Below are 27,160 nucleotides of genomic sequence, written 5' to 3'. Positions count from 1 at the left end.
AGGACGGAAAGCGATCTCTTGTTCAATGGAGAGATAAAATGATTTTATATAAAGAGAATACTATATTGCCTTAATTAATTGTGACAATACTGCAGGGTAATTGTTAAATACTGTTGAATTTATATTTCTAACAATTTATACCTTTATATCTTGCACGAAAATAACTCAGATTTATTGAATTCGACGGCAAGTGTACAGATCTTGTTAAAATATAATATTAAAATGAGTTAGCTGTCATTGCTAATTCAACTTAAAATTGTTGTTCTTTTTAATTCTTACCATGTCGCGCAAAGTTAAAACATGTGCATGTGGTTTCTTAAATATACTTCGAACTATGGTAAATGAATTCGAGTAAGACATTTTAATTGGTATTTCACAGTCTACAGTCTATTATTTATTTCTCTTCTAACTTAAATTTTAATTGGCTATTCCAATTTAATCCAAGTATATTGCGTGCCTGGCAAATAAATAAATACATTAGAATACCTTATATGTGTATATGAATGTAGACGTTTAATTTAAAATTTACCGTAACAAAAGCGGCATTAGCCGCTTCAGTGGCACGACTCAAAGCTTGATCTGGCAAGGCCATATCAGTGGTTGTTGTAAGAATTGCATGAATCTGTGTTGCATCCTTTATTCGATTTTCCAAGAACTTCCAGGTATGTTTATGATCCTCGCTATTGTCTTGTAGCATATATAATTCTGTAGTTTTGTAGATACCTGCTAATACTACTCTTCTAGTATACCAGTTGATCTGATTAAAAAGATTTTGGTTACATTACTATATATACATAAAAAAACAACAGTTTTATACGAATATATTCGTGACCCTTACATCAACTGATCTATCTCCAGCATAATAACAAATGTCATCTACTAAAGTAAGCAAGTTAGCTAACGACATTGGTACATTAGGTGGAAGTGTCATAAGGGCTAACGCTTGAGGCCATGTCTTTTTGTATGGGATCACCATTCTGAGTCTTGTCTCTACAGCATCGCGTATTTGTGACTCGAATGTCTTTTTTTCTTTAGGACTTTCTTGATTAGTAAGAGCTCGTTCCTTGAGCATTGTATTCAACTCGCTATTACACGTCGAGTAAAAGTGTTGAACTAAATCTGCTCCTCGATTGGGAAATAATCCGTGAATCACACCAGGGTATCCGATAGATTCTGCACCTTTGGTATATAACTTTTCATTAAATATATTTATTTGCGACCTGAATTGTATACTAGAATCATGAAATTATTGGTATTTAATTAATGTTGAACATGCATTAAATTTTCGTCATTTTCTAAAAATCACTGGGCTCGTTTACTTAACTGAAAAATGATTACAAATTACCAGCACTGATGGCTTGGTGGCTCCATCCTAGATCGTGAACGAACTCTAAAGACGCGCTAAGAATTTTTGATTTGATATTTTTCTCGTAATCTTCATCGCTTTCCTTACTCTGTTCCTGATTCGATTGCTGTGCAGTAGCATTTTCGGTTTGATCTACGAGCAATGCCCTACAAGTCCATAAACATCTAAAACCTATCAAAATCAAAGTGTACTTTGAAATTCGTTTATTGTGTAGCAGAAAACGATAAAAATGTTAATTAATACGAGATAGCAAATAGTGGGATTCAAAAAAAAAAAAAAAAATAAACTGCACATGAGGAATAATTTTATTTAACAATAAGTAATATACACTTTATAAATACACAAGTGTTATTTCGAAGTTACAATGTTATCGTTATGTTCTTTAAAAAGATTATTAGAAATGCATTCGTTAACTCTAATTAAAATACTTTCCATCACATCGAGACCGTTTAGCGCGTGATAACAAAACGTTATTTTTTGTGAAATCGGCATCGCCGGTAACTCTTTTCCACCCACAGTTAATCTTACTTCAGCTTCATTCTTTTCTGGTATTATATTATCGCTCGTTTTGAGAGCTTTCTTTTGTTCTTCTAAATCCTTCATCTTTACTTTCCAATGAGCTCTGCACAAACTTATTCCCTCTCTTAAAGGTTTCAAATATTCATTTTCGAGTTTATCTACTAGATTCCAAATTCCTGTTTGATTGTTAACATCTCTGAGGAATAGAAATCTTAAAAGATTCAAGCTGGTAATTATTTCATCGGATAATTCTACCATATCCGATGCGCTGCCGTGTGGTAACTTGCAGACAAATTTCAACAAACATTCTAAATTGTTACCAAGAAAATAGGTAGTTGGAGGTGTTGTTTCAAGGCATTCGATAATACACTCTTTGAGCATTCCAGTAGTTACGCTAAGCAAACCAGAATGTTCACTAATCTGGTACAGATGCAAAATAATCAGATATCTACCTTCCATGTTAAACATTTCAATGTATTTTTGAAAAACGTGTAGAGCTTTACTACGTTCTTCGTCGCTATCACAATACATCATCACTTTCACAAGACTATCAAGTACATCAGAGTAAACGTTCAATTCCAATAACTGTGATGTCAGAGAATATCTTGTTATTTTTCTTAAAAGGTGACCCATAAGGTGTAATCCTTTTCTAATAGTAACATTCTGTTGTTCTTGTACTAATTTAATGATAAGATATATACATGATTGAAAAATGTATTGAGAATCGTATACGTGCGGTACTTTCTTCCACAACTGCAATTCTGTTATGGTGTGAAAATAAAGATTGGCATATGCCAAATCTGATATATTCTCGTTCAATTCAAAAAGCAAGACTTCGAGATTACAACTTTCTTTATATATATTTTTATTTTTAGAGCAACTTCTTTTACTTCTATTATTAACAACATTTAAAAACCAAAGAAGATCTCCTTTGATACGACTCAATAGCGTTATAATTTTCTCTGGTAAATGCTGCTCTGAATCTGACTTGGGTTTTTCTGGTAGATAACACAGTGGTTTCCCCATTAAAAAAATCAAGATACACGCAAGATAATTTCTTAATACAGTATTGTTTTGAGAATTATCATTCTCCAATGCTACTTCATCTATCAGTGGTTCCAGAAATCTTATAATCGTATCATAAACATTTTTAATTTTATTCTTGATAATTGTAATGTCTTGGGAATCTACTTCTGGAACTGGTAAGCTTTCTACGTAAGAGCTTATCGTACTGACACACCATTCTATTGCTTTACTTTTATCGTTCATTTTAGAAAGGCTCTTACCGAGTACCCTTAAGATTATACAAAACTTTGTGTCATCTTCCGAGCTATCCACTTGTTCCAAAAATTCTAATACAGTCTCGCAAGAATTACATTTCTCTGCTATAGCATCTAATATCATTGTGCAGCATTCAATTGCTTTTCCATTATGTTTCGCATTTTCCTTAGTAAGATAAGACGATGCAATCTGTACAATTTCCCAGGAAGTCTCTTTAATGATATCATCGTAACTTCTGTCCTCGAACAAATCCAAAGCTTCTTTGAACTTGTTTTCTTTTAAAGAGACAGCCAGTCTGTCGATAAACTTCTTTGTTACGTTCTCCTCAGGCTGCGACATGTTTCCATCGAATAATATTATCGACGACATAACCTATCATCTCGCTCCGTTTGCTGTTATCATCTTCGTGGTGTCATCGAGATATCTCAATGTATTTATTCTTGAATCGGTAGCAGATCAAGAAATATATATATATAAAATCTTTATACTTTATTACGATAAACACATCATAAAACAATGCAGGTTATGTAGTCGCCGAGATTTGAAAAAGTATCACGCTTCGCCCGTGTCATGGACGCTAGAAACGATACTGTATAATACTCTCGTCAAAGTAACAGTGAAATATATATAAAATAGAAATTGCGCGAATCAGCGCAATCACCGTACGTATCGAACGGCTCGTAACATTTTTCTTAAAAGTCCGACAGTGTTCGTACGAAAATTCTACCACAAATACCAAAACCAAAATTATCCTCGTACGAGTTGCGAATGGCATACATATTATTAATAAAAACAGTTCGCTTACCGTTTATCGAAAGACCCTTTCGGATTAAGAAAATGCTAGGCATAGCCATACTCATAATAGTTTTAAATAAACTACTTGTCGCGCATTTATGCTTGACGCGATGAAACAGCGATTATTATTATTCTATAGTATATTTCATTAGACGAAGTGGTTCCAAATAGAACCACGTGATTGCAATCTAGTTTACCTACTATTGGTAAAAAATGCACAGGGTACTCTTTACAGAGGTAAAACGGAACGAGTCTCGAATTAGAGAACGCAGGAGTGTCGCCAATTTAATTTGGTTAGAGTCGGTTCCATTTTACCACCTTTTACATCGATTGCTAGTCCCCCCACTTTTTCAATATTAAAAGCGTGTGGCAGCCATATTGAAATCCAACATCTCAGCAAAATAGACCACGCCCCTCAGCTCAAAAGAGCAGAAAATTCAAACTAGAAGAAAGCCTTTCATAATAAACGATAGTAATTTTGATAGTAATTTTATTGGCAACAAACAAAAATTTGTTCTTAGCTTCGTTTCAATGTGACATAAACGTTTGTATTTTTCGAGAGTAGTTCATAATAATAAATGATTGAATATTACTGTTCCGGAAGAAAAGTCGAAAAATTAGATCATTCGTGCAATCATAATATGTTTAGATTACTATGTCGAGACGCATAATAATGAATGTCGGTTCTAATTTGAAACTAATTTTTTGTTTCAACACTACTCTATGGTTTACACCAGAAGTTACAGAGTTGGTGTAAAGCTTACATTGTAAACGATCATTTTCGTCCCTCGAGGAGAAAGTCACTAAGATCCCCCTCTTCGTGACGCAGGTGATTTTTTTCGAATTAGTTTGAATCCACCCTTGCCAAGGATTAGGAAAATAACATTTCCCTAGAATGTTTCAGTCGTATCATGATTCTAACAATGAGCTCGTTTCGTTGCGGTTTTATGTTCGAAATATCGAAATGAGCAACGTCGTGGCTCGCTTACATCTATCGCGGTTTCAGGGCATTAACGTGAACGGTTCGGAAACGGGTATTCGAGGTGCGTGTACAAAAAATGTGAAGCAATAGCGTAAGAAACGTTGCGTTACATATGTATGTAAACATTACGCAATACTAGCGGTTTCCAGGGGAAACGTATCCGACGAGGCACCGCGAAATTGTAAATCGTGTCGCGTGAACGCGGTTACGGTATTTAGGAAAGTGACACGGTTTTATTGCGAGTGGTGAGCGAGTTCTCTGTGGGAAGCCAGCGACCGTGTGTTATCACGGCTGGAGATTTTCCGCGTGAAATGTCAAAATGGCGTCTTCGCAGGACGCTTGGTATCTGTCGTTGTTAGGACTAGCAGAAAACTTTCGGACTTCGAATCCGCCGAATATTAAATCGTGCATACAGTGTTTGCAAGCGGTATTCAATTTTAAACCGCCTCCGAGGGTCGAGGCGCGTACTCATCTTCAGCTTGGTAACATCCTCCTCACGCATACCAAAAACATCGATTTGGCGCGATCTCATTTAGAACAAGCGGTAAGTTTCACTGTTATTCGCGTCGTAATCCCTCGCACGCAGCGGTCTTTAATGTTATTTTTCGTTCTTAACGTGCATCTTTGCGTAAATTTCCGTATTTCTTTCGGTGGTGATTCTAACCTGTCTTTTTATTTTGGTACCGTCGGTAACGTAACGACCGCTGGGTGGGATAGCAACTCGAGCGACAATCTCGTCCTTTGTACTTCTATAAAGTATCGTGATCTCGAGGATTAGTTTCTAATCGAAATTTATGTTGCGTTCCAGTGGCGGCTGAGTCAGAATATAAACACCTTCGATGATGTTAAGTTCGAAGCAGCAAGCGTAGTCGCAGAGCTCTACGAACAGCAGCAACAACCAAATCTCAGTAAACCGATACTGCGGAAAGCTATCGAACTCTCGCAGCACAATGTATATTGGCACTGCAGACTTATTTTCCAACTTGCAGTGAGTTATACATAATTTTTAGTAAGTATAATTTATTCGAGAAACGTTGGTTAATCTTTTGTATTTTTCAGCAAATACACGCGTCGGAAAAAGATTTCGTCGCTGCCAGTAGTCTACTCGCAGTAGGTGTCGATTACTCCCATATCAGCAACGCGAGTTACACGCGAGTTCTGTTCTTACTGAGTCGATGTATGCTTTTATTGATAGACAAAAAATTTACCGAGGTTCATCCCCTGTTAAACTCGGCGGGACACCATGTCGAAAATTGGCAAGGTAGCCCGCACCAAAAAGAATATTTAAAAGTATATTTTTTGGTACTACAAGTTTGTCATTACTTGATGGCAGGTCAGGTAAGCGCGAAATTGTTTATTATATATGAATTTTGTATTTTGTTTGGTAAATTAATGTAAAAAAAATTTTCGTGTATACTTTGCTGTAGGTCAAAAGCGTGAAGCCTTGTTTAAAACAATTACAACAGAGTATACAGACTATAATGTCTCCGAGTTGGCCGGCGGATGAAATAGTCACTGGTTCGAATATCGGGGATATGTTCATATGGATGCCAAAGGACCATTTATACGTTTTGGTTTATCTAGTAACAGTTATGCATTCTATGCAAGCCGGTTACATGGAAAAGGCTCAAAAATATACAGACAAAGCGTTAACTCAAATTGAAAAACTCAAAAGTAAATATAGCGTAATGTTTTTCCGTTATTTCGTCAACATGTCATGGTTAATGCAATAACTGTATTATTTTATAGTTGTAGACAACAAACCTATACTATCCGTTTTTCAACTAATGTTGTTGGAACATATAGTGATGTGTCGGCTCGTGATGGGAAATAAGAGCGTGGCTCTCGCAGAAATTTCTCAAGCTTGCCAGCTTTGTAGGAGACAGCCAAGGTTACTTCAAGGTCATAGACCACAATTGCACGCTTTGTTAGGATTATACGCGATGTCAATGAATTGCATGGAAGCTGCGGAAGCTCAATTCACGGCTGCTCTCAGAGTAAGACGATGGAAATATGAAAATTATTTATCTAAATTATATTTTTTTTGCTTTTGTAATGATGTACAATTTGTTTCCTTCAACAGACGTCGCAAGAAAGAGAACTTTGGACATTTGCGAATTTAAACCTGGCGATAGTATATCTTAGAACTAAAAGGGATGCGGAATTAGGCGCATTACTCGAACGAATTAATCCTGAATCCTTACCGTCTCATTCGCATTCTTTGAGAGCAGCAGCATATTACGTGCAGGGATTGCAAGCGTTTTTTGGAGCTAGATACAATGAAGCAAAGTATGAATCGATATATTGATTTAACGCTTCGTTATACGCTATAAATTACTAAATGTATCGATACGTTTCGTAGGAGATACCTCAGGGAAACACTGAAGATGGCTAACTCCGAAGATTTGAACAGACTCACTTCGTGTAGCCTCGTACTTTTAGGACACATATTTCTTTCTTTAGGGAATAGCAGAGAATCTATGAACATGGTTACACCTGCGATGCAGTTAGCTTCTAAAATACCTGATGTTCACGTACAATTATGGGCTACCGCTATACTCAAAGGTACAACTCGATTTTCAATTACTTATCAAAAGAAGGCACGTATTTTTTTTATTAAGAAACATCTGTTTCAGATCTTTACAGAATTTGTGGAGATCCGAATCGCGAAAGCGAAGCATATCAAATGCACTGCAGTTTCTCGCAAACGCTCTTGAAAGATCACTTTCAAAGTACACAAATGGGCGAGCATTCTCTCATACAGTGGACCGATGGACCCGTGCCTGCCTTACCAAGTAATCCGCCACCTTCCACGTCGCAAGCCATTCTTTAATAATATCAAGAACTCCTATACTTTACGTATTCGAAATTTGTAAAATATTTGACGAAGTACAGAAAATATACTAGGTTTGTACAATCGCGTTGTCCAAGTGCAGAATGAAAAATAAAATGCGACGTATTGATAGAGAGAGGAGCACATGAGCTCTTTAAACGGTGAATAAAATCGATTATCGTATTGCGAGAATAAATTTAATTGTTTAGCATGGGTATTGATCGATATCCAAACATGCTGTTTGTCATTCGAATATTTTTAAACGTTTACGAAGTTTACGAAGACAGAGTGGGTAAATTTTTATTCGCGAGGCACGAATAAAGTTTTATCCGAGTAAAAGTTTATACGTGGATTCTTTATTGCGTTAAGATTTATTTGGGAGTCTTTTTATTAAGAAAAAAAAAGTGAAAGTTATTCAGTGAAATCTTGATTTATCACCGACAAGCACTGCGAATAACGACTATTCGGGTAATTTATTCGAATAATGCCCATCTCTGTATAAAGGTTATATATGTATAGGTTTGTACAAACAACTTATCGTAGTTGTTTTCTATGTCACGGAGGGACGCAAAAGGTGAACATATGTACAGAACTTTGATATATTTTATTATTTTGTACATTGTAAATTATCTGAAACGCGTTTTTTTTTCCGTAAGTGTACATTTACAAAGCAGAAAAAAAATTCTTCAACGTATTCATCACATCATCGCACAAAGACTTTATTTTTAATGCAATTTTATTTTTAATTTATATTGTAAACCTAAATTTCGTTGTAACAAGAGTTAGGGATACACGTTTATCTTACTTATATCAAAGAGTATATTTGAACATATGTCGACGAATGTTGAGAAATTGCGTTTTCTACGAAAGATAACTTTCATCACTTGGTTTTTCTTCTACGTCTCGGTTGCTCTCTACGAAAGATGTATCTGTGTACGATATCCCGAAAAAGTAGATAAAAAGAGTAATATTAATATTTTACGCTGTACGTTGACTGTATTAAAATATTTTTTTCAATTTTTAAGTGGCACGTCTTTAGGTTTAACGCATTGGCAAGTATGTCTTCGATTAGGCTTCGAACTGAGACTGATCAAATTTATTACAGCACGAAAATACGATACGCGTAAATATGTCGAACACTTATCCGAAAAGTCAAACTCAAACAAGTTTCAAAACGTCTTGCGTAAGAGATGCGAATCATTAAAAAAATGTTACAGTAAATTATCAACAGGTTATCGATTATATGTCTGACATACAGGGCTCATTCAATGACCAATGTAGACGTTTAAAATTTGGGCTGTGGATACGACAAAAATACAGTATATCCGTAAAAGTGTACTCTTGTATATGGAAAGATGAAATAGTAGGTACAACAGGTTGCAGGATGTTTCGAAAAAAAAAGTCGTACGGTGCGTGTCGATTGTTGTGTTTTTATTAAACAGTGTATGTATGTAATGTATAATTAAAATAAAACGCAATCGTACGTAGTATTAGATAGAGCAATATATAAAGAAAAAACTAAAGGGGCCTTAATATGTGGTAAGCTAAGTGGCAAAGATATTCCGTCTAACTCTTTGCTTTGTTTAAATTAAGATGTTGTACATAATTTAAATAGTAAAGATAATAAAGAGTAAAACAGAGAAAAATATAACGAATTACATGTCTGTAAAAATGTTCTACTGTTTTTTGTGTAATGATATATTCATGACCAAGGAAATTATATTGTTGGAACTAATATTATCACTTTTGAGTTTTTTTATTCATAGTATTTACAAATAGCTTTCAATGGTTGTAAATAATGACGAAATTGATGAGAAATGAAAAGAAACCTTTAGACAAAAATATGGTTACATAATAAATTAAGTCATTTCAAGAAGCAAGTATCACTTTTAATCGTTATTTAAAATAATTCGTGGTTTCATTTATTACCTTACTATATTTCATATTGTAATAAAATTATTTATACATAAATTGCTACAATTATCAGATATTTATTAGTTCCTGTACCAAACTTGCGCAGTTTTCATATTTTTGACCTTCTTTTGTAATTGAAGGACACCATACAATAGAGCTTCTGCCGTTGGGGGACATCCTAAATATGTGCATAAATACAAGTATGAATTTTTTCAGAAACAAATGGTTGCACAAAAATATAGAATGCATATTTTACCTGGTACGTATATGTCCACAGGTATAATTCTGTCACATCCCCTCACAACAGAATAACTGTAATGGTAATATCCACCTCCATTGGCACAGCTCCCCATAGAAATAACCCATCGTGGTTCAGGCATTTGATCGTATATTCTCCTCAATGCTGGAGCCATTTTGTTCGTAAGCGTGCCAGCTACTATAATAACATCCGATTGCCTCGGGGAAGCTCTGAATACCACTCCATATCTATCCATGTCGTATCTTGGAGCAGCAATGTGCATCATTTCAACAGCACAACAGGCCAGACCGAATGTCATTGGCCATATAGATCCCTTACGACCCCAGTTTAACAGATCATCTAATCGTGCTACTACGTACTCTCCCATGCTGTTAGTATTTTGGAAGGGACTATAAGGTTTCCTTTCAATTTTGGCTGGAGTTGTGCTCGCATTCCGGGCTTGGATCACCGAAGACGCTGAACATCCTGACGTCCCTATGTTAGCGCGTATCAGGGATGCCAGGCCCTGATTCATGGTGGCTGGAAACCAAATTGAAAATGTTCATTCATTTTGACTACCAAGTTTTACTCGGTAATTGTTCATTTTTGTCAATACCGAGCATCTAAGTTTCTTTATTAGTATTCGAGCATCGAGTATTATATTTGCCGAATATTCGTTCGGTTCATTTTAATTCGCGAGGTTATGAAACACTCTGCAATGTAACTTGATACAGTAGTCCATACTAAGAGTAGCAAAAAAATTAATTTAATTTAGTCCATTTAAGTTGCCGCATCTTATGCAATGTGAACTGTTAGGTAGAATTAGGCATAAAATAGATACACGGCAAAACATGTAAAAAGAATATATATGTATGTCACGATAGAACTGAACAAAAATAAAGAATAGTATGTTTCAGTTAAACGTTTTATAGGAATATTTTTGTAACTGATAGGAGTGATTGAAAGGCTTTTAAAGACAAATTGCGAAGAAACTTACGCGAAAACATAATAGTGCGAAGCATTTTTAACCCAGCGACACACTCACGTCACGGAGTTGTCTACTGCTCCACTGCGAGTCTGCGCCCCGGTGCATTGGATAATGTTTACAACAGCTTGAAACATTATCTATATCAGATTCGTATTTTAAGAATATTTATTTTCATTATGCGACTAAAGAGATGTGGTTACACAAGTAACATGAATTCTTGGTTAGTCGTATTCGACGTTTATCTTTGTACATCGTATTTGTCGATGTTCATCGTTATACGGAATAAAGCTACATTTCGAAAAATATCATTTATGTTTGCATTCAAATTGATTTAGTGTTGCTAGATCTGCAACATATCGTTTATGACGGGCTAACGTTTCTAAAGCGCAGTAATATTACAAGGAATAGTTTTTTAATAAGGGAAGAATTGTAACCTAAAATACGGATTAATTTTCACTTTCATGTTATTCGCCACCTAGCGGTCAAGTTAACGAACTAATTTCGGAGTTTGGTCAGCGCCTCTATCGGGAAAATGCCCAAGTTTGTCCTCGATTAGTTTCTATTTTCACTGCTAGATGGCGTTATTTTAAAGGTATTTACCGACACCTGTTGGTAAATTACCATCATGTCGGTAAAAGACAGTATAAATGAAGCCATCTAGCGGTGGCAGCTGGAACTATTCGAGGGGCTGACCAAACTCCGAAAAAGTAGTTCGCTAAAAAAAAGAAAAAAAAGTATATATATATATATATACATATATAACAAGACAGGAATTAAATTAACCTATCAGAGATAATAATTGTAATGTATTCAGACAATTAGTATAATCATGTAAATATGTATAAAGGGGTAAATAGTCCGAGTATTTCAATTCAATTCAATTAGTTCGCTATATAGGAAAAGGAAAAATATATATAGAAATGAAAATGTGTTATGAGATTGCTAAACTTAAATTAATAAGAAACAAAAGTATATAATGTTTAAAAAAAAAAAAGATCCTGTATTTTGGTTAAATTGATCGTGTGTTCTAAAATAATCAATTTCGAAATCAACAGAGAACATCGCCGGAACTGCGTTATATTGTTTCGGAATATGTATTAATTTTCCCTGTCCACTGTCTGATGTTTGATCCATTTGCATTTTCATTAGTCTTTTTAGACATTTCTCAGAAGACGATCGTACGAATGATAAGACAAACTAATTATCTCTAGTCTCGTTTCCGCAAATTGGTAATCGACAAGTTGAATGCCTAGGGAATTTAAGTGTTACGTTTTGCCTAATATTGGAAGTTCTGGATGGTGTGGCTTTCCTTTTCCATAAATCGTTTTACCCAGATTGTCAGTTACAACAAAACACATTCAGTTGATCTTCGTGTGAAAGATTGTTAAATCGAGCCCCTTCAATTATTTCCAAAACGTAACAATCCGTAAAAATCTATAAGAACACGATAAAACACTTTCAGTACGCGTAACGGAGCCGGGAGCATTGATATATCATGGGCGAATTAGCAAACGAAGTTCAAACTTTGAAGGAGGATTTTCCAAAGTTTTCGACAAATGATAGCGACAATGATGAATTAATATTTTTCTCATCTATAGATGAGGTCACGAAAGAATGGTTAAAATCGCTAAATCATATATGGCAATTGTGTAAGTATAATTCGTATTATGACAATGTTAATCCAGCAAAACGTTAATTATTCAAACTAACAGGACGACAAATTCTTTTTGATGATCAGTTCAAAAGATCAAAGTTGCAATTATCGAATAGGATAAGAATATAAAGAAAACTGATCTTGAAAGATGCATGTTTATCTTGGTTTTGTACTTTTATGAACATTTGTCGTAGTTTGTATTCCATTAATTGTTATTTGGATATTCAACGTTTTACTGTATTGTTATTATTATTATGGTTTCTTTATTTTCAATGCTTTATTTGTCGCATATTTTTACAGGGAAAAAGTGTGACGGTGTAACCAAATTCTTGACAGATTATTTTGAAAGCGCGTCAAACCCATATTTATGCACAATAAGAATATTAGTAAACACTACAGATTTTAAACACATGAAATTGAACTCCTCGTTAGCATTTACAGGTTTAATTTTTATGGCAATTCTTATATACATTATTCATTCAACAAGCAAAGCTTACCAATTAATACATAGAAACATTGCTGTCTCGATACTACAATAGTTAATTTAATAATCCACATTATATTACAGTCATAGAAGAGTATGCAAAATGGTTAAAACCACGAAAAGACATGTATAAGCATTTTTTGGTGCTTGATCTAAAAATAGCGACATTTAAATTAATTAGTAAGCAAACAAATATGCAATTTATCAAATTGGTTGCAGAAACATATGACTTTATAGAGCATAAAGAAGACTTCATTCAAATAATAGAGGTATAATTACAATACAAGCAATTTAATGCATCATAATTAAACAGGATATAATATCTATATCCTTCCAGCAAATGGTTCAAGAAAAAAAGTATAAAGAAGCAGCACAGTATGCAGTTATGCTGGAATTGCAAAATTATTTTGATGATATTGAATCATTATTGTTACCACTTATTTTGCAAAACAAATTAGCAATTGTGGAAGAGTTTTTAGCGGATTGTCCAGAAATGCAGAATGCTTTAGTCCAGTACCTGGACAATTTACTATCTCCGGATAGTAACATGCATACGAAATTGAATTCAATAATTCAGTAAGTTTCGATGATTCACTGAAGAGGAACAAGCATAATAGTATTCTTCACTTATTATAGAAAAAAACAGATACCAGATGTCAAAATGTCGACGTCGCATACAAAACCAATGACGAAGCTGGTAGGACGATTCGTCAAAATGTACAATCTTCCACTTGAAAATTACCATAATTTAAATAAGAAACGAAGCGAAGGCACTGTACACTTCCTTATACATAAACGTTATAACGATGGCTCTTTTAGTACGAACGTTTCTTAAACCAGTGTTTCTCAAACTTTACTTTCCCGTGTATTCAATAAATATAACAAGAATTTTTGATAGACTTATTCGAATGAAATTAATACTACTTTTTAAATAAAATTGCAAATCTTGAGTTTGAGAATCACTACCTTAAACAATAGAACAGTCTTTAAACATTGTAAACGAAACGTCGATTATTTTTTAATCAAGGTACTGCAAGTTGGAGGGAAATGGCCCAAGAGGCAGTGGGAAACGATAGACAAGTACAACTCGACATGATAAGAATGTTGATAAATGTAAAGGATGCTAAAGAAGGCTTATATTGGGCTAGACACTTTGATATACCTAAAGAACAGTGGCCCTGGGCAATTGCATATGAAGCTGAGCTAAGTGAAACTAGAAGTAATGGTCATTCTTCGTATTTCAATTTTTCTTAGTTGATCGTGTACGATTTTATAAAATTATGCCGTGTAGGAATAAATGATGGAGCTTCCACAAGCAGAATAGATGAGAACGATTGGGAAGACTCTGACGATTTCGCGAATTACCATGAATTAAAGTTACCCAGAGAATCTATTCAAGTCGTAAACAATGAGAGAAGTTTCGAAGACTTTCTTGATAATGGACTTAGGGGTGTCCGTATAGTTGGTATCGATTCCGAATGGAAACCGAACTTCGGTAATATTTTTAATTATATCTTGTTAGTAATGAAACTCAAAGTAAAAAGTAATCGCAATATTTTTATTGATTTATTAGGTACGAAACAGACTGAATTGGCATTGATTCAAATCGCTACTGACACAAACGTGTACATCTTAGATGTAACGACTATGGGAACGAAATCGGAAAACTTATGGACTGAGTTAGCTTTAACTCTTTTTGAAAATAAAAGTATATTAAAACTCGGTAAGTGACAATTAGTAAAAAAACTGCTCTAATGTAGTACAACTCGAAATTAAATTAATCGAGATCACTGTATTAAGAATATTCTTATTTTTTAATAAGAAAAACTAGATAACACTTGCGATATGTTTTTGAATTATATTTAAATAATTTCGTGATATAGGATTTGGTATATCTCATGATATGACAGTCATGCACAATACACTGCCTGTGTTGAAAAACGTAAAAACATATGGGGAAGGCTACTTGGATATCGTAGAATTGTGGAAAAAATTAGTAGGAGATTACAAATTTGTATTTCCACATGAAGGTGATAACAATGTCACCAAAAAAAGTTTAAGTAAACTCGTGGAACTTTGTCTTGGCAACAGACTAAATAAGTCCGATCAGTTTTCAAATTGGGAGCAAAGACCTCTGAGAGAGAATCAAATAATGTATGCAGGTTTGTAATTGATTCTTCTAAGTATTTAAATATTTAAAATATATGAAAATCAAATACAATTAAAATATCATTCTTACAGCTTTAGATGCATACTGCTTGTTAGAAGTATTTTCCGTTTTGAGAGATCAATGTGATAATTTAGACATACCGTTTACGGATATTTGTGCTGAAATGCAGCAAATTAAAAAAATATCGCCGAAAAAAAACACGAAGAAACCTATGCATAAGGCAAGCATATGTCTTTATTCGTTACTCTGTAAGGAGGTAAAATGTTAACAGTCAGCTACACGTGTTTATACTTTATACATATTTTGTTACAGCTTCATAGATCGATGAACGGAAAAGTAAAGTTCGATAAACAATCTGATTTCCAAAGAAATCGACCAAATCGAAAATCAGAACACGTACAAGGGTTTAACAATGGAAATTCGATACAGAAGTATAAGCCAGAAATGACCAGGTTTGGTCAGAATCGGTTAGAAATGACCAGGTTTGATCAGAATCAGCCAGAAATGGCCAGGTTTGGTCAGAATCAGCCAGAGGCTCACAAATGGCGCGTAGTTTGTGATTCAATGTTAGGTCCGTTAACCGGCAAATTACGAATGTGTGGATGTGATTGTCTCCATTATCCTGGCGATCGAAATGGATCTTTGTCTGCAAGTATGGCATCGGAAGAAAATAGAATACTTCTAACTCGTCGTTTAAATTACCTACTAGTAAGATTCTACATTTAGGTTCTCAAATTATTTCGCCAATACAATCATCGTTTATTAGGCATTTAAACTGTATTACAGTTTTCGAAATATCTGCCGCCTGGAAAAATATACGTAGTATTGGCTGATGCTCCTGATTTTCAATTACGAGAGGTGATAAATCATTATGGTGTTAAGATCACCAGAAGAGATGTTTTTAGTCGATGTCAGTCTTGTAATTCCGATAAATTTACGGAAGTTTCGAAACAGACGATGGACAAGCTTTCTCAAAGGTTCATTGTATATGTATATCTATACACACATATATATATATATTTTTTTTTTTAATTGTTAGATACAACGATTTAAGAGGGTCGAGTATGCTAATGAATTTTTATAATTGTTCAACTTCCCTAGGTTGCGATTCAACTGTCAAAGCCGTGCTCCAGATAGTTGTATGACGGATTTAAGTAATCGTGACACATCTGGTAGACATCATATCGAGGATAGAACGTGGACGCTTAGTGTTAATTCTGTTAATGTTCATCAATGCTCCACTATACATGGTGCGAGGATACAGCTCGAAAGAGTTCCCATTCAGGTACTACGAACTGTACAAACTTTTTATATCTGTGAGCAATGTGGGAGGGTGACTTGGGGCGGAATACAAGTAGAACGTACGTTAGACCGCCTGGAAGACATTCTTTCTGTGTGATTTTATTAATAAATGTGGTAACCATATCGAAGCTGTACTCGAAAGACTAGGAATGCACAAACCAAAACTGTCTTCGTTGATTTGAGTCAGTGACAACTGTCCTAATGTACTATGTCGATATCTAACGTATCATTAAGTTCATTCTTTTGAATCGCTATATATACTTTAAGAACTTTTTCAAACATCCTTTAAAGGACCTCTTGATAGAACTAAGAAGTTATTGTTTATTTTCTTTGTATCCATTGTTACGAAATATTACTTTTGCGTTATTCTTAAAAAAAGTTGTGCAAATTTTATTATGATATCGAGAACTATATGTTATACATCGCACAAAAGTACTCTTGGTACGTTTTGCGAAGAATGACGAAATATAAATGGAAAAGATATAACAGATATATTCCTTTTATTTAATAATCTATTTACGTGTTTTTTTTCTTCATTATCTACACTCACGAAAAGATATTTAATTACTAAATAAAGTTACGAACCTTTTATTTTGTTGTGCCCACTGCAAAAAAAAATATTCATATATTTTTTGAGAAATTATCGTTTTACGGAAGATAATATAACAATCCCCGTAGTATCAATCATTTCTTTCGTTACTAGTTCGTATGGTATAAGTATTCATTGAAATATGCTACGATGCTGTTGGTTCTGATGCCGTTGGTTCCGGCACTGGTGGTTCTATATCTGCGATGAATTCAGCCGGTTCAACAAGTCGTTTCTTTCCAAATGGAGGAGGGCCGAGTAATTTTTCTACGTCATCATATGTTAAAGTTTCTTTCTCCAGAAGCGCTTCGGCAAGCTATAAATGTTCGTAATGAAAAGTCACAAAAGATATTAGACATTCAAATACATATTGACTTTCTAAACTACCATCGTACACACCAATTTTAATTTGTGCTTGTTGTCTAACAGTAACTTCTCAGTCGTTTTATACGCATCTGTTATTATCGTTCGTACCTCAGCATCCATTAAATTCGCCATTTTTTTACTATACAATTTTTTGGTACGCTAAAAGAAAGAGAAGATAAATCAACAATGTCTTTGACTATCCTAACCTAAATGTTTCACCCTGTATATTGTGTATCTTACCGTGCTTGTTGCTTCTTCGTTGAAAGAAATTAAACCTACATTTTCACTCATTCCATATTGTTGAACTTGATGGTACGCTATTTTTGTTACTTTTTGTAAGTCATTCTCTGCCCCTGTTGAAACTTGATTGAACGTTATGCTCTCCGCAACTCTACCGCCTAACATCATGCATATCTTTTGGAAAAGTTCTTCTTTGCTTTGGAGTTTCTGATCCGACTGTGTGTACTGAGCAAAACCTAAACTTAAATTTGTTCTCGGGACTATCGTTACTTTAAGCAAAGCATCCGTGTGTTCCAATAACCATCCTACTAAAGCGTGACCAGCTTCGTGATAAGCAACAACTTTCTTCGTGGAAGGTGTTAGCGTATTGGTTTTCTTCGTTATACCACCTATCGTTCGATCGATCGCGTACAAAAGATCGCTGCCGTCTACTGATTTTTTTTTAACTCTCGCCGCATGCAATGCAGCTTCGTTGCACACATTTGCAATGTCCGCGCCTGCAAACACGTTACTTAATAATCAAGCTAGAATCGAAAGGCACACCCTCAGAATTCACTGCTAATAATCGTATACAATACCACTGAAACCAGGAGTAAGGTAAGCTAAATACCCAGAATATCGATCTGGTTTGCCATCCAGCGATAACGATTTAAGATGGTATTCAAAAATTTGTTTCCTCTCTTCCACAGTAGGAAGATCGATTAAAATGTGTCTGTCAAATCTACCAGGTCTCAGTAAGGCTTTATCCAGGACATCAGCCCTATTTGTTGAAGCTAAAATTATAACATCCTCTGCACTTTTCATTCCATCCATTTCTACTAAAAGTTGATTTAATGTTTGTTCGGATTCATTGTTAGTGAAGCTGGCATTCTCTTCTGATCGTTTTTTGCCCACTGCATCGATTTCATCAATGTATATAATGCTAGGGGATCTGCAATATAGGTGAAACGGAAATGAATAAAGAAACATTTCGAAGGGTAGCATTCTTTTTTAAAAAAAATGAAGAAAGCGGTTAACCTCTTTTTAGCTTCTGAAAATAAATCCCTTACACGTGCAGCACCTAATCCACCCAACATTTCAATAAATTCGGACCCATTCATGGATAAAAACGGAACATTCGATTCGGTTGCGACGGCTTTAGCCAAAAGTGTTTTGCCACATCCTGGTGGTCCTAAGAGTAAAGCGCCTAAAGACAATTTGAATTAGTAACAGCTAAGAGTGTAACTCCATAAAGAGAAAGACATCGCGAATTAAAAATGTTCAAACTAAAAATTTGAAAATACCTTTGGGTACCTTGGCGCCGAGTTTCTTGTATCGTTCGGGATGCTTAAGATAATCCACAAATTCCATAACTTCTACTTTGGCTTCCCTTAAACCAGCTACATCTTCAAATCGTACACCCTTACCAGAAAAAGGCTCTACCAATGTAAATTTTGCTTTCGTTTTTTGAGTAATGAAATCCATTGGATTTGGGAAATTTTGACGTGCTATTCTCCTCAACAACATATAGCCAATTAGCATCAAATTAATCACTATCAAAGTAGACAATCCATTGCCTTTATGAGTGTACTTAATTGGAACTCCATCCTCTGAAAAATTAGGATACAGTGTGATCGTCATAGTCTATGCCAGAATCTATTATTAAATACACTTAGTCATTTGTACCTGCTTTGATACCAACTGCCCTTTCTACTTCTCTAATTTTATCTTCGAGAATTTTAGCATAATGAGGATCATGTACGAGAAAACTTCTATTGATCATTTTGTTTCCTTTATAAATAGCCCCTGGTCGAAGAATTATTGATATTAAAGGATCAGAAATAGTAATTTGTTCAACTTCTCCCTTTAGAAGCATCTCGTTTACAAAATCATCCCACACAAACCTATTTAACTAATATGCGTTAATTAGACTTATGGAAATAACGTCGTAGGAATGGATCATGCATTTATAAAAACGAACCTGTCCCCTCTGAATTCGATTTAGGAAGTCGTAAATGAAAACTATACCGAAAACTAGAAAAGTAATTTTTATCACTAGTATATACATTTCCTTAGGTGTTTTAGGATTCTTGCCGGAATCTTTTTTAGACTTATCGGAAGATTCTTCGCTATTTTTGCTTTTATTCGATAATCGTGGAGTTGTGCTAAAACTTCTTGTATTGCACAACATTGGCAAACAGTAGACCCTAAAAGGATCATTTTTGAAAAGTAACGATTGTAATGTGCCCAATTTTTCGTGTAATTTTACGCAAAGCTGAAATAGAAATCTTTTTAGTGATTACATAGCACAATTGCCGGTGAGTTGAGATACTGAAATTAAATAAAATAATTACTAACTGGATGAGATGCCGGGAAACATAACCTGTTCATCTCATTACTAAAACTGATATATCCGGACACTGTGTTCTTCGAATTGCATTTAAATAAGAAACCAAAAACCCTTCGTGATTCGACATACTGTCGTTTCGGATATTTTATTAAATTTTGCATTACTTGTTCACACAAACAGAAATTACGTGCACATCATTTGACACCGATGTATACTTAGAGAAGCTTCTCTCACGTGTTAAATGGTTTAAATCCTATAGATACTCCTTCATTGGCGAAGGTCCAACCAATCACAATTTATTTTTACTCTTTGAATACAAATCTAAACAATTTGTGCATTCAGTCACAATCATTGAATCACGCTATGTGTTTATAGACGAAAAAGAGTAGAACAGAGCAGAAGGGTTATCAATCTTTAAAAGTCCTTCAGCCATTTTCCTTTGGTCAACTAATGACGTTGCCTGTGACGTCAGTAACGAACCAGTGGCGCCATCGGTGAGAAAACGTCCAAGTTCGTAGAGAAAATAGTCCCCGTTGCTACTGCTAGATGGCGCCACCAATTACAGAGTTGTGGTATTTATGTAAAAAAAAGAATAATTTACTAAAAGGTATCTGTGGCGCCATCTTACAGGAACATTGAGAACTATTTTTACTACAAACTTGGGCCTTTTCCCACCGATGGCGCCTCCAATTACAGAGTCGATAATTATCGCTGCATTACATAACTACTCACAAAAATGTTAAATTTGACGTAATTACACACGCGCTTACTATTTTATTATTTCACACACTTATTATTTAATTTTACGTTATGTTAATTACAAGGAAAACTGGATATTACGGGGGTTAATAAAGGGGTACATTGAAAAATTAGTTCGACCTATTCACCGCTAGATGGTTATAGCGTAGCTGCGTCCATGAATCGAACGAGTGTACGAATATATTAATGCAAAATTAAATTGAGAGCGATTAGTCTCCAACGAGTGGTGATTATTGACTAATCAAACGATCGCAACGAAAAAAAAAAAAATTACCGAAAGAAGTAGCGAAAAAAAATAGAAAGAGAACGTAAGAGAAGGAAGGAGGAGGTGGAAGCTAGCGTGAATATTTTTACCCAAGCCTGTTAACTACACTCTGTTATTTTATCTCACGTACACAGTTTTTCCACCACTACCACGACCGTTACGCAGGAATATAAGTTTTAAGGCGTGTTTTGATAGCGTCAGGGTGTGTCAGCCGGGTTTTTCTACCTAATGGATCACTTCTTCGTTTATTCGTTCATACATTTTCAAGTGTATGACCCCGCGAATACCTCGATTTTCTTCGACACCACCGATCCTACTTTCATTTCATTTATTATTCCACAATGATTCGCAAAACCTCGTTACAAGTTAACGAGGTAATTCATTTTTAGATATAGGTTAGGACAATAGGTTAGGAAATGGTCATCGATTTGTATTAAAACATATATTAAAATATCTGTACAGCTTCAACGTTTCTATGTCGTATTGGGTTGAACAATAATTTGTGTTTTAACTCCATGTAATTACATCGAATAACTTGAGTAGAATTCGATGTCTGCATCAGAACCTTGGCAGTTCTCGACGACACGATGGTGACAATCGCAGCCCCCACCCCGTCTGAAAAGGTGTGAAAAGGGGGAAGGATAAAAGTGGCTCGTCGCAGACGCGTATTTACGTAAAACAATATTTTCGTTGGCTTTAAAAAGGCGGCGACGGAGAGCCGACTCTCTCTTTCCCTCCTCCATTATGGCCGAACTGCGCGAGGAAAGCACGCGAAGACACCGTCAGTCGTCGGTTTCGTATCCCTCGCGTCTTTGACGCTGCTATAGATTTCGAATTGGCGTTAACCTGCGGCAGAAAACGTAATTTTATACGAATCGAGATCTAAGAAGAAGTCGGTTAAAAAGCGGTTCCGAAAGAGGCGTCGCATTCACATTTTGTCGGATTATCGCATGTACTTGAGAAATCGTGAGAAGTGTCACGTGGCCCGCCCTGTATAACATAAATAATATGTTCGTTTCTGTCGTTACGCTCCCTTCCTGATATTCCTTCGCGTCTAGAAAAGTACCTCTGGAGTTTTCCAAGAACAACCAGTGTAATTTCACGGTTTCGCTTCGCCTTTGTTCGAGACCTTTCGATCGATAATTCTGCGGAACAGTTTCGGTCGTTGTTGTCGCGTCTAGAACGAATTTATTCATTCGTCGTAAATTCTTTTCCGTTTCTTAAATATATCGCCACTGCGGAGTACGTAAAACCCGAGCGTTTTATATGGCGAAATATTCAACAAAAATAGATACGCCTGACCTCCCGTGACCTCCGATGACCTTAACGAAAAACTTGCCAAGTTACGTCCCCGTCCGGCCCTTTAACAGCGAAACGTTTCCCTTGGTTGGTTTCTGTGTTTCGTCAGCTTCCAACGACCAATTATCACGTTGCCGTTTGCAGTTCCCTTTGCCCGTTCTTCAGAAAACCATGGGCTCGCGATCCCGAAAATTAGGCGTCACTCTTCCGGATTGGAAGGAGGCTTCTTTGTGCCTGAAATATACCCCGGGATCCCGAACGAGTGGCATCTGTAATAACAACGTGTCCGTTCTTGCGGCTCTCCCTCTACATACGTTGGCTACGTGAACGCTACGTACGACGGCTTTCCGAGAGTCCGATCAGCTGGGATAAACCGTATCCGTGGCGATGGATAGCGATCGATAAACGAGGGCCATTAACGGCAGTCACATCAAACAGGTACGCATGGATCCTTGATGCGTGTGCTACGCATGTACACCAGAATAAGAACACGAACACGAAGAAAGACTCTTCGAAACTCGAAAAGTAATCTTCAAATCAAACGCTACTTAATCTTTTGTAGGGCAGAACTACCTGGGCGTTTTTTTTCGCATTTTTTGTAAGCAAAATGTACGAGCGTGGAAACTTAAAAATACAAATACCATCCTGTAATTGTCGGAGTGCGTGATGTAAGTTTGAAAATCGATCGAACCGATCGTCCATTTTGTCGAACATCCAACCTCTATTATTTTAACACTTTACCGACCGGTAGTTCAAAGTAACAAATACTTGCTAGTTACCATAGCAGTTACCGGTCGGTGAGCGTTGGGGACAAAAAGTCGATTAATCGACCACCGGTCGGTAAAGTGTTTATAAAGAAATCTTGAAACCTTCCTCGGTAAGACTCCTCGTTATCCCGTCTCGAAAATTTCAGTGCAACGTCGACCTTGCTAGTTACCATAGCAGTTACCGGTCGGTGAGCGTTGGGAACAAAAGGTCGATTAATCGACCACCGGTCGGTAAAGTGTTAATAAAGAAATCTTGAAACCTCCCTCGGTAAAACTCCTCGTTATCCCGTCTCGAAAATTTCAGTGCAACGTCGACCTTCACGCTCAATTTCTAGCGGACGGTTCTCACGCTGAATGCGTCGAATGTCTGAATGGGACCAGTAAAGAGACGAGAACTGAATGAACCGACTCATCGCGGGACACCACGAGCCACGGTATTGTTTTGGTTATTTTGGCGAACCTAACACAACACGGCTTGTTGTTTAACAAAATAATTGATTTTGTCGCCTCGTCTTTGAACCATGTAACCCTCTCCCCAAACCCCCCTCTTCTTTTCTCGCTCCTATGGGACGCGTCTCTTTCGCTCGCTGTCTTTCGACCGCTACTCGCCGCACGGCAAACGTTCGCGTGCCAGATAGTTGACTACTTAGGCGGCGTACAAAAACAAATTGTTCGATCCCGTTTGTTTATCCCTGGCCACGTTCTCGAATGGATTAACGACGCGATACCCATTGTCAGCGATCACGCGCCACGATTTTGTTCCAGGGTAAGGCGATTAAAAACGTTACTTTGGAACGACCGGGACACGATGCATACGTATCTATCGAAAAATATAGATCCCGTGATCGCGTGAAAAATAGAAAAAGCTTTCGATAGGGCTTAGATTTCAGATAATTCAGTTCCAGAGACGGTGAAAAATGTCGTTTTTACGTTTTTATAACGTTGCTTTGTTACTTTAGAACGACCCGGACACGATATACAGGGTGTCCCAAAAATGTTGTAACACCTTGAAAGGGGTGGTTCGGGAGGTGATTTGAAACAAGTTTTTCCTTAGCGAAAATGTTGTCCGAGGCTTCGTTGAGGAGATATTAACGGAAAACGTTGACCAATCAGAGCGCGAGGATGGCGGTGGGCGGTCGCGGTAGGCGTAGGCTACGCGCTCTGATTGGTCCGGAGTTTTCTCTTAATATCTCCTTAACGAAGCCTCGGACAACATTTTCGCTAAGGAAAAAGTTGTTTCAAATCACCCCCTGAATCATCCCTTTCAAGGAGTTTTAACATTTTCATGACACCCTGTATAATTAATGCAAAGGTCACACGACTCGCAAAATAAATCCTAACCCCTCGCCTAGACACCGTAGATCGCGGATTCCTCCTTCCTCTCTTAAACGCTCCTCGTTATTTATTCAACGCTCGTTCCGGCAATTTTCGCCCCGGTCGTTCACAATAAAAAGACAAACACAGAAGGGAGAGGACGGGACAGTTGTCACGGCGTTGAATGGAGGGAGGGAGGGGGGATTCTTCACGAACGGTAGAAACGAAACGGCCACTGAAATCGGCCAATTGTTCGATCGTTTCGCACTGTTATTTTTATAATTCACCGGTATCCTCGATCTTTCCGCTCTCGCCGCGGCGCAGCGTTGTTTTTATTGGCCCGCGTTTAGGGAACGGATCAGGAGACAGCGAAAGGGACCGAAGCTGAAGAGAGACTGTGGCGCAGAGGGAAAACTAGAGAGAGGGAGAGAGAGAGAGAGAGAAAGAGAGAGAGAGATAGAGAGATAGAGAGATAGAGAGATAGAGAGAGAAGCAGAGACCGGGAGAGGGACGAAACGGTGGGAACGGGGTGTTGTTTCATCCCTCCTGACGGCTCCGTCTATTTTGTCCGGGAGCACCTACATTCTGGTGCCCCGAACTAAGCTACGGCTAGGATAGGTCGGTCTAGGCCCTCGACACCAGGGGAATAAAGACACGTTTTCCGGGGGACAGAGAACGCGACTGGAATGAACCGGAGGGGTAAGATGGAGGACGAGAGGGTGAGAAGCGCGGAGGCGAGCACGGGGGTTGACAATACCGCGCAGTCATCCAATGTTATTTCAGCACGAATTCCCCTCCCCTCCTCCTCTTCCATCCCTTCTTATCGCGCTCCTTCTCGCCCCCCTTTTCATCCTCCTTTTTCCTTCCCCTCTTTCCTTTTCCTTTACTTTCCCTTTTCTCGTTCTGCTCGCTCTTCTTCCACGGCTCGCCTCTCGCGACCCTTTCGTGTCGCTTCACAGTGTTCCATTCGCCACCTCCTCGACCACTTTTCGTATAGATCCTCCGGGATCGGTCCATTTCGCTCGCCAACGAAAACATCTCCTGGCATCTCCCAGCAATTACTGGACCTTCCGCGACGAGAAACGACGGTTACTCTTTCTGACGACAATCTGGGAACCTTTGTTCGTTGGAAAAGTTTGACGGAAGAGCGGGGGAGGTGTTGGGTTACGCAAATTAAATATCGGGACAAGTGTTAAATTATGCGATCCAGGTAGTAGAAAGAATTGTACTTGGGAAGGTTTTCAGCCATCTCTGAGTGGAATCTCAAATTTTCTATCAACATTACAGTACCTACGAGTGGTACAAAGAATTATATTTTTCAAGATTTTCAACCATCTCTGAGTGGAACCTTAATTATTTATCAACAGTGAAATACAACTAGTACACAGAATCATATTTTTGGAGGTTTTCAACGACCTCTGAGTGGAATCTCAAATTTTCTATCAACAGTGCAGTACGACTCTGGTACTTGAATAGAAGAAAATTGTAAATCAAGTAGAAATTTTCACGAATTTTCACGAAATATTTAAGAGAAGGAAAACCTCCAAAAATATAATTCTCTGTACCAGTGGTATTGTACTGTTGATAAGATAATTAAGGTTCCTCTAAAAAGTGGTTGAAATTCTCCATAAATAAGATTCTTCCTACCACTCGTATTATACAATTGAAAGAATAATTAAGATTCCACTCAGAGATGATCAAAAAGCTCCAAGTCCCCAACGTGTTAAAAACAAAAATTATATCACTGGTTCAACCCTTGAATCATCACCTGATTCAACCTCCAATCAAACTAAACGTCCTTTTACTCCCCCAAGTTCGTCGATACTCGACGATCTTCCTTCTCCAAAACTTTCCTACCATTTTCTTTCACCCCGGAGTTTCCCGGTCTCTCCAATCGGTACTCTCGAAGTTTCCTCTAATTTTTCGCAGCGACCACCGCGTCCCCCGGCCCCCCAAAAAATTCCTCCTGTCCCTGGGGCGCAGCACGCGAGTACACGAACGCCTACTCGCCTCGGCGAAGTCAAAGAGAGATAAAATCTATAAATATGTGGGAGGCGCACGCGACCCATTCCAGTGTTTGTTCAACCAGGAATAACCTCCGTTTCTTCATCGTACGCCGAACCCCGAGAAGAGGCTGGTTTTGTGGCTTGACGCAAGCCTAATCCAGGGTGATGCTTCGTTAACCACCGCGAGCGAACGACTAGCGAAGGTTTTCGGTTCTCCTTCGTGGATCGCGGCCCTCTGACTGGCGAAATTTACATCACCTGACAAATTGTGCTGGCCGACGGGGACCCACGCTCCGATGGGACGTTGAAAAATGACGGGGAACATTGATGGTTGACGCTCTCAGGCTCGGAAGTTTTACTGAAACATAACGGGTGAGGTAAGGTAATAGGATGTAGAATCATAAGCGGTGGTTTTATAGGCCTTTGGAGATAGAGGTTTGCAAGGATCGATTTTATGGATTTTCTACCGATTCGTTATTGTTAGGTGGAGCAGTGGAACATACTGGTGATGGAAGAATGAAGATTCCACTCGAAGGTGGTTGACAAATTTTATGAATATCATTCTTTGTACCAGTCGTACTGTACTGTTGATAGGAAAATTAAGATTCCATTCAGAGGTGGTTGAAAACCTCCAGAAATATGATTCTATGTACCATTCGTACTGCACTGTTGATAAATAATTAAAATTCCACTCAGAGGTGGT

General features: G+C 37.2%; 5 protein-coding genes across 9 annotated transcripts; 2 read left to right on the top strand and 3 right to left on the bottom strand.

Moving 5' to 3' along the window:
* Positions 1-142: 142 nt before the first annotated feature.
* Positions 143-4,314, bottom strand: LOC128894597 (ubiquinone biosynthesis protein COQ9, mitochondrial-like). 3 transcript variants are annotated; one of them, XM_054156433.1, is made up of 5 exons: positions 3,972-4,266; positions 1,346-1,537; positions 839-1,179; positions 530-757; positions 143-457 (listed from the first exon to the last, which is right to left on the bottom strand). In XM_054156433.1, the coding sequence occupies exons 1-5, from the start codon at positions 4,024-4,026 to the stop codon at positions 395-397; spliced, it is 879 nt and encodes a 292-aa protein (XP_054012408.1). In that variant the 5' UTR covers positions 4,027-4,266; the 3' UTR covers positions 143-394. The 3 variants fall into 3 exon arrangements, with proteins under 3 accessions (XP_054012408.1, XP_054012406.1, XP_054012407.1); XM_054156431.1 differs by lacking the exons at positions 143-457; positions 530-757; positions 839-1,179; positions 1,346-1,537 and adding an exon at positions 1,654-3,743 and having other exon boundaries at positions 3,972-4,314; XM_054156432.1 differs by lacking the exons at positions 143-457; positions 530-757; positions 839-1,179; positions 1,346-1,537 and adding an exon at positions 1,654-3,605 and having other exon boundaries at positions 3,972-4,314.
* A 514-nt stretch (positions 4,315-4,828) lies between these two features.
* Positions 4,829-8,452, top strand: LOC128894598 (MAU2 chromatid cohesion factor homolog). The gene is made up of 8 exons (XM_054156434.1): positions 4,829-5,487; positions 5,752-5,931; positions 6,003-6,281; positions 6,371-6,617; positions 6,693-6,940; positions 7,027-7,232; positions 7,306-7,508; positions 7,580-8,452. The coding sequence occupies exons 1-8, from the start codon at positions 5,263-5,265 to the stop codon at positions 7,774-7,776; spliced, it is 1,785 nt and encodes a 594-aa protein (XP_054012409.1). The 5' UTR covers positions 4,829-5,262; the 3' UTR covers positions 7,777-8,452.
* Positions 8,453-9,513: 1,061 nt separating this feature from the next.
* On the bottom strand, positions 9,514-11,013 carry LOC128894611 (NADH-quinone oxidoreductase subunit B 2-like). 2 transcript variants are annotated; one of them, XM_054156455.1, is made up of 3 exons: positions 10,926-11,013; positions 9,947-10,468; positions 9,514-9,868 (listed from the first exon to the last, which is right to left on the bottom strand). In XM_054156455.1, the coding sequence occupies exons 1-3, from the start codon at positions 10,948-10,950 to the stop codon at positions 9,771-9,773; spliced, it is 645 nt and encodes a 214-aa protein (XP_054012430.1). In that variant the 5' UTR covers positions 10,951-11,013; the 3' UTR covers positions 9,514-9,770. The 2 variants fall into 2 exon arrangements, with proteins under 2 accessions (XP_054012430.1, XP_054012431.1); XM_054156456.1 differs by lacking the exon at positions 10,926-11,013 and adding an exon at positions 10,545-10,681.
* Positions 11,014-12,171: 1,158 nt separating this feature from the next.
* On the top strand, positions 12,172-17,016 carry LOC128894595 (exonuclease mut-7 homolog). 2 transcript variants are annotated; one of them, XM_054156427.1, is made up of 13 exons: positions 12,176-12,565; positions 12,871-13,011; positions 13,139-13,323; positions 13,392-13,630; positions 13,691-13,872; positions 14,082-14,273; positions 14,346-14,549; positions 14,628-14,777; positions 14,938-15,216; positions 15,296-15,444; positions 15,537-15,932; positions 16,011-16,201; positions 16,326-17,016. In XM_054156427.1, the coding sequence occupies exons 1-13, from the start codon at positions 12,412-12,414 to the stop codon at positions 16,621-16,623; spliced, it is 2,760 nt and encodes a 919-aa protein (XP_054012402.1). In that variant the 5' UTR covers positions 12,176-12,411; the 3' UTR covers positions 16,624-17,016. The 2 variants fall into 2 exon arrangements, with proteins under 2 accessions (XP_054012403.1, XP_054012402.1); XM_054156428.1 differs by lacking the exon at positions 16,326-17,016 and having other exon boundaries at positions 12,172-12,565; positions 15,537-15,876; positions 15,951-16,195.
* A 96-nt stretch (positions 17,017-17,112) lies between these two features.
* LOC128894596 (paraplegin) lies at positions 17,113-20,485 on the bottom strand. Its single transcript, XM_054156430.1, has 9 exons — positions 20,056-20,485; positions 19,679-19,972; positions 19,384-19,609; positions 19,002-19,307; positions 18,736-18,904; positions 18,297-18,649; positions 17,719-18,215; positions 17,512-17,637; positions 17,113-17,428 (listed from the first exon to the last, which is right to left on the bottom strand). The coding sequence occupies exons 1-9, from the start codon at positions 20,206-20,208 to the stop codon at positions 17,261-17,263; spliced, it is 2,292 nt and encodes a 763-aa protein (XP_054012405.1). The 5' UTR covers positions 20,209-20,485; the 3' UTR covers positions 17,113-17,260.
* Between the last annotated feature and the right edge of the window lie 6,675 nt (positions 20,486-27,160).

This window comes from Hylaeus anthracinus, unplaced genomic scaffold (genome assembly GCF_026225885.1).
Source record: "Hylaeus anthracinus isolate JK02 unplaced genomic scaffold, UHH_iyHylAnth1.0_haploid 4, whole genome shotgun sequence".
NCBI lineage: Eukaryota > Metazoa > Arthropoda > Insecta > Hymenoptera > Colletidae > Hylaeus > Hylaeus anthracinus.
Note: the sequence above shows the minus strand (reverse complement) of the source record. Positions and strands in the feature narration are given on the sequence as shown.

Excerpts from the sequence above, each read along its gene's own strand:
- LOC128894598 (XM_054156434.1), top strand. The coding sequence starts at position 5,263 with ATGGCGTCTTCGCAGGACGCTTGGTATCTGTCGTTGTTAGGACTAGCA. Across the intron at positions 5,488-5,751 it reads GATCTCATTTAGAACAAGCG|TGGCGGCTGAGTCAGAATAT; the intron begins GTAAGTTTCACT and ends GTTGCGTTCCAG. Across the intron at positions 5,932-6,002 it reads GACTTATTTTCCAACTTGCA|CAAATACACGCGTCGGAAAA; the intron begins GTGAGTTATACA and ends TGTATTTTTCAG.
- LOC128894597 (XM_054156431.1), bottom strand. The coding sequence starts at position 3,535 with ATGTCGTCGATAATATTATTCGATGGAAACATGTCGCAGCCTGAGGAG.
- LOC128894595 (XM_054156427.1), top strand. The coding sequence starts at position 12,412 with ATGGGCGAATTAGCAAACGAAGTTCAAACTTTGAAGGAGGATTTTCCA. Across the intron at positions 14,274-14,345 it reads TGAGCTAAGTGAAACTAGAA|GAATAAATGATGGAGCTTCC; the intron begins GTAATGGTCATT and ends TATGCCGTGTAG. Across the intron at positions 16,202-16,325 it reads ATGGACAAGCTTTCTCAAAG|GTTGCGATTCAACTGTCAAA; the intron begins GTTCATTGTATA and ends CAACTTCCCTAG.
- LOC128894611 (XM_054156455.1), bottom strand. The coding sequence starts at position 10,950 with ATGCTTCGCACTATTATGTTTTCGC. Across the intron at positions 10,469-10,925 it reads TCGCACTATTATGTTTTCGC|CCACCATGAATCAGGGCCTG; the intron begins GTAAGTTTCTTC and ends TTTGGTTTCCAG. Across the intron at positions 9,869-9,946 it reads TGTGGACATATACGTACCAG|GATGTCCCCCAACGGCAGAA; the intron begins GTAAAATATGCA and ends GCACATATTTAG.
- LOC128894596 (XM_054156430.1), bottom strand. The coding sequence starts at position 20,208 with ATGCAAAATTTAATAAAATATCCGAAACGACAGTATGTCGAATCACGA. Across the intron at positions 18,216-18,296 it reads CCTTACTCCTGGTTTCAGTG|GCGCGGACATTGCAAATGTG; the intron begins GTATTGTATACG and ends ACGTGTTTGCAG. Across the intron at positions 17,429-17,511 it reads ACAAGCACAAATTAAAATTG|CTTGCCGAAGCGCTTCTGGA; the intron begins GTGTGTACGATG and ends GAACATTTATAG.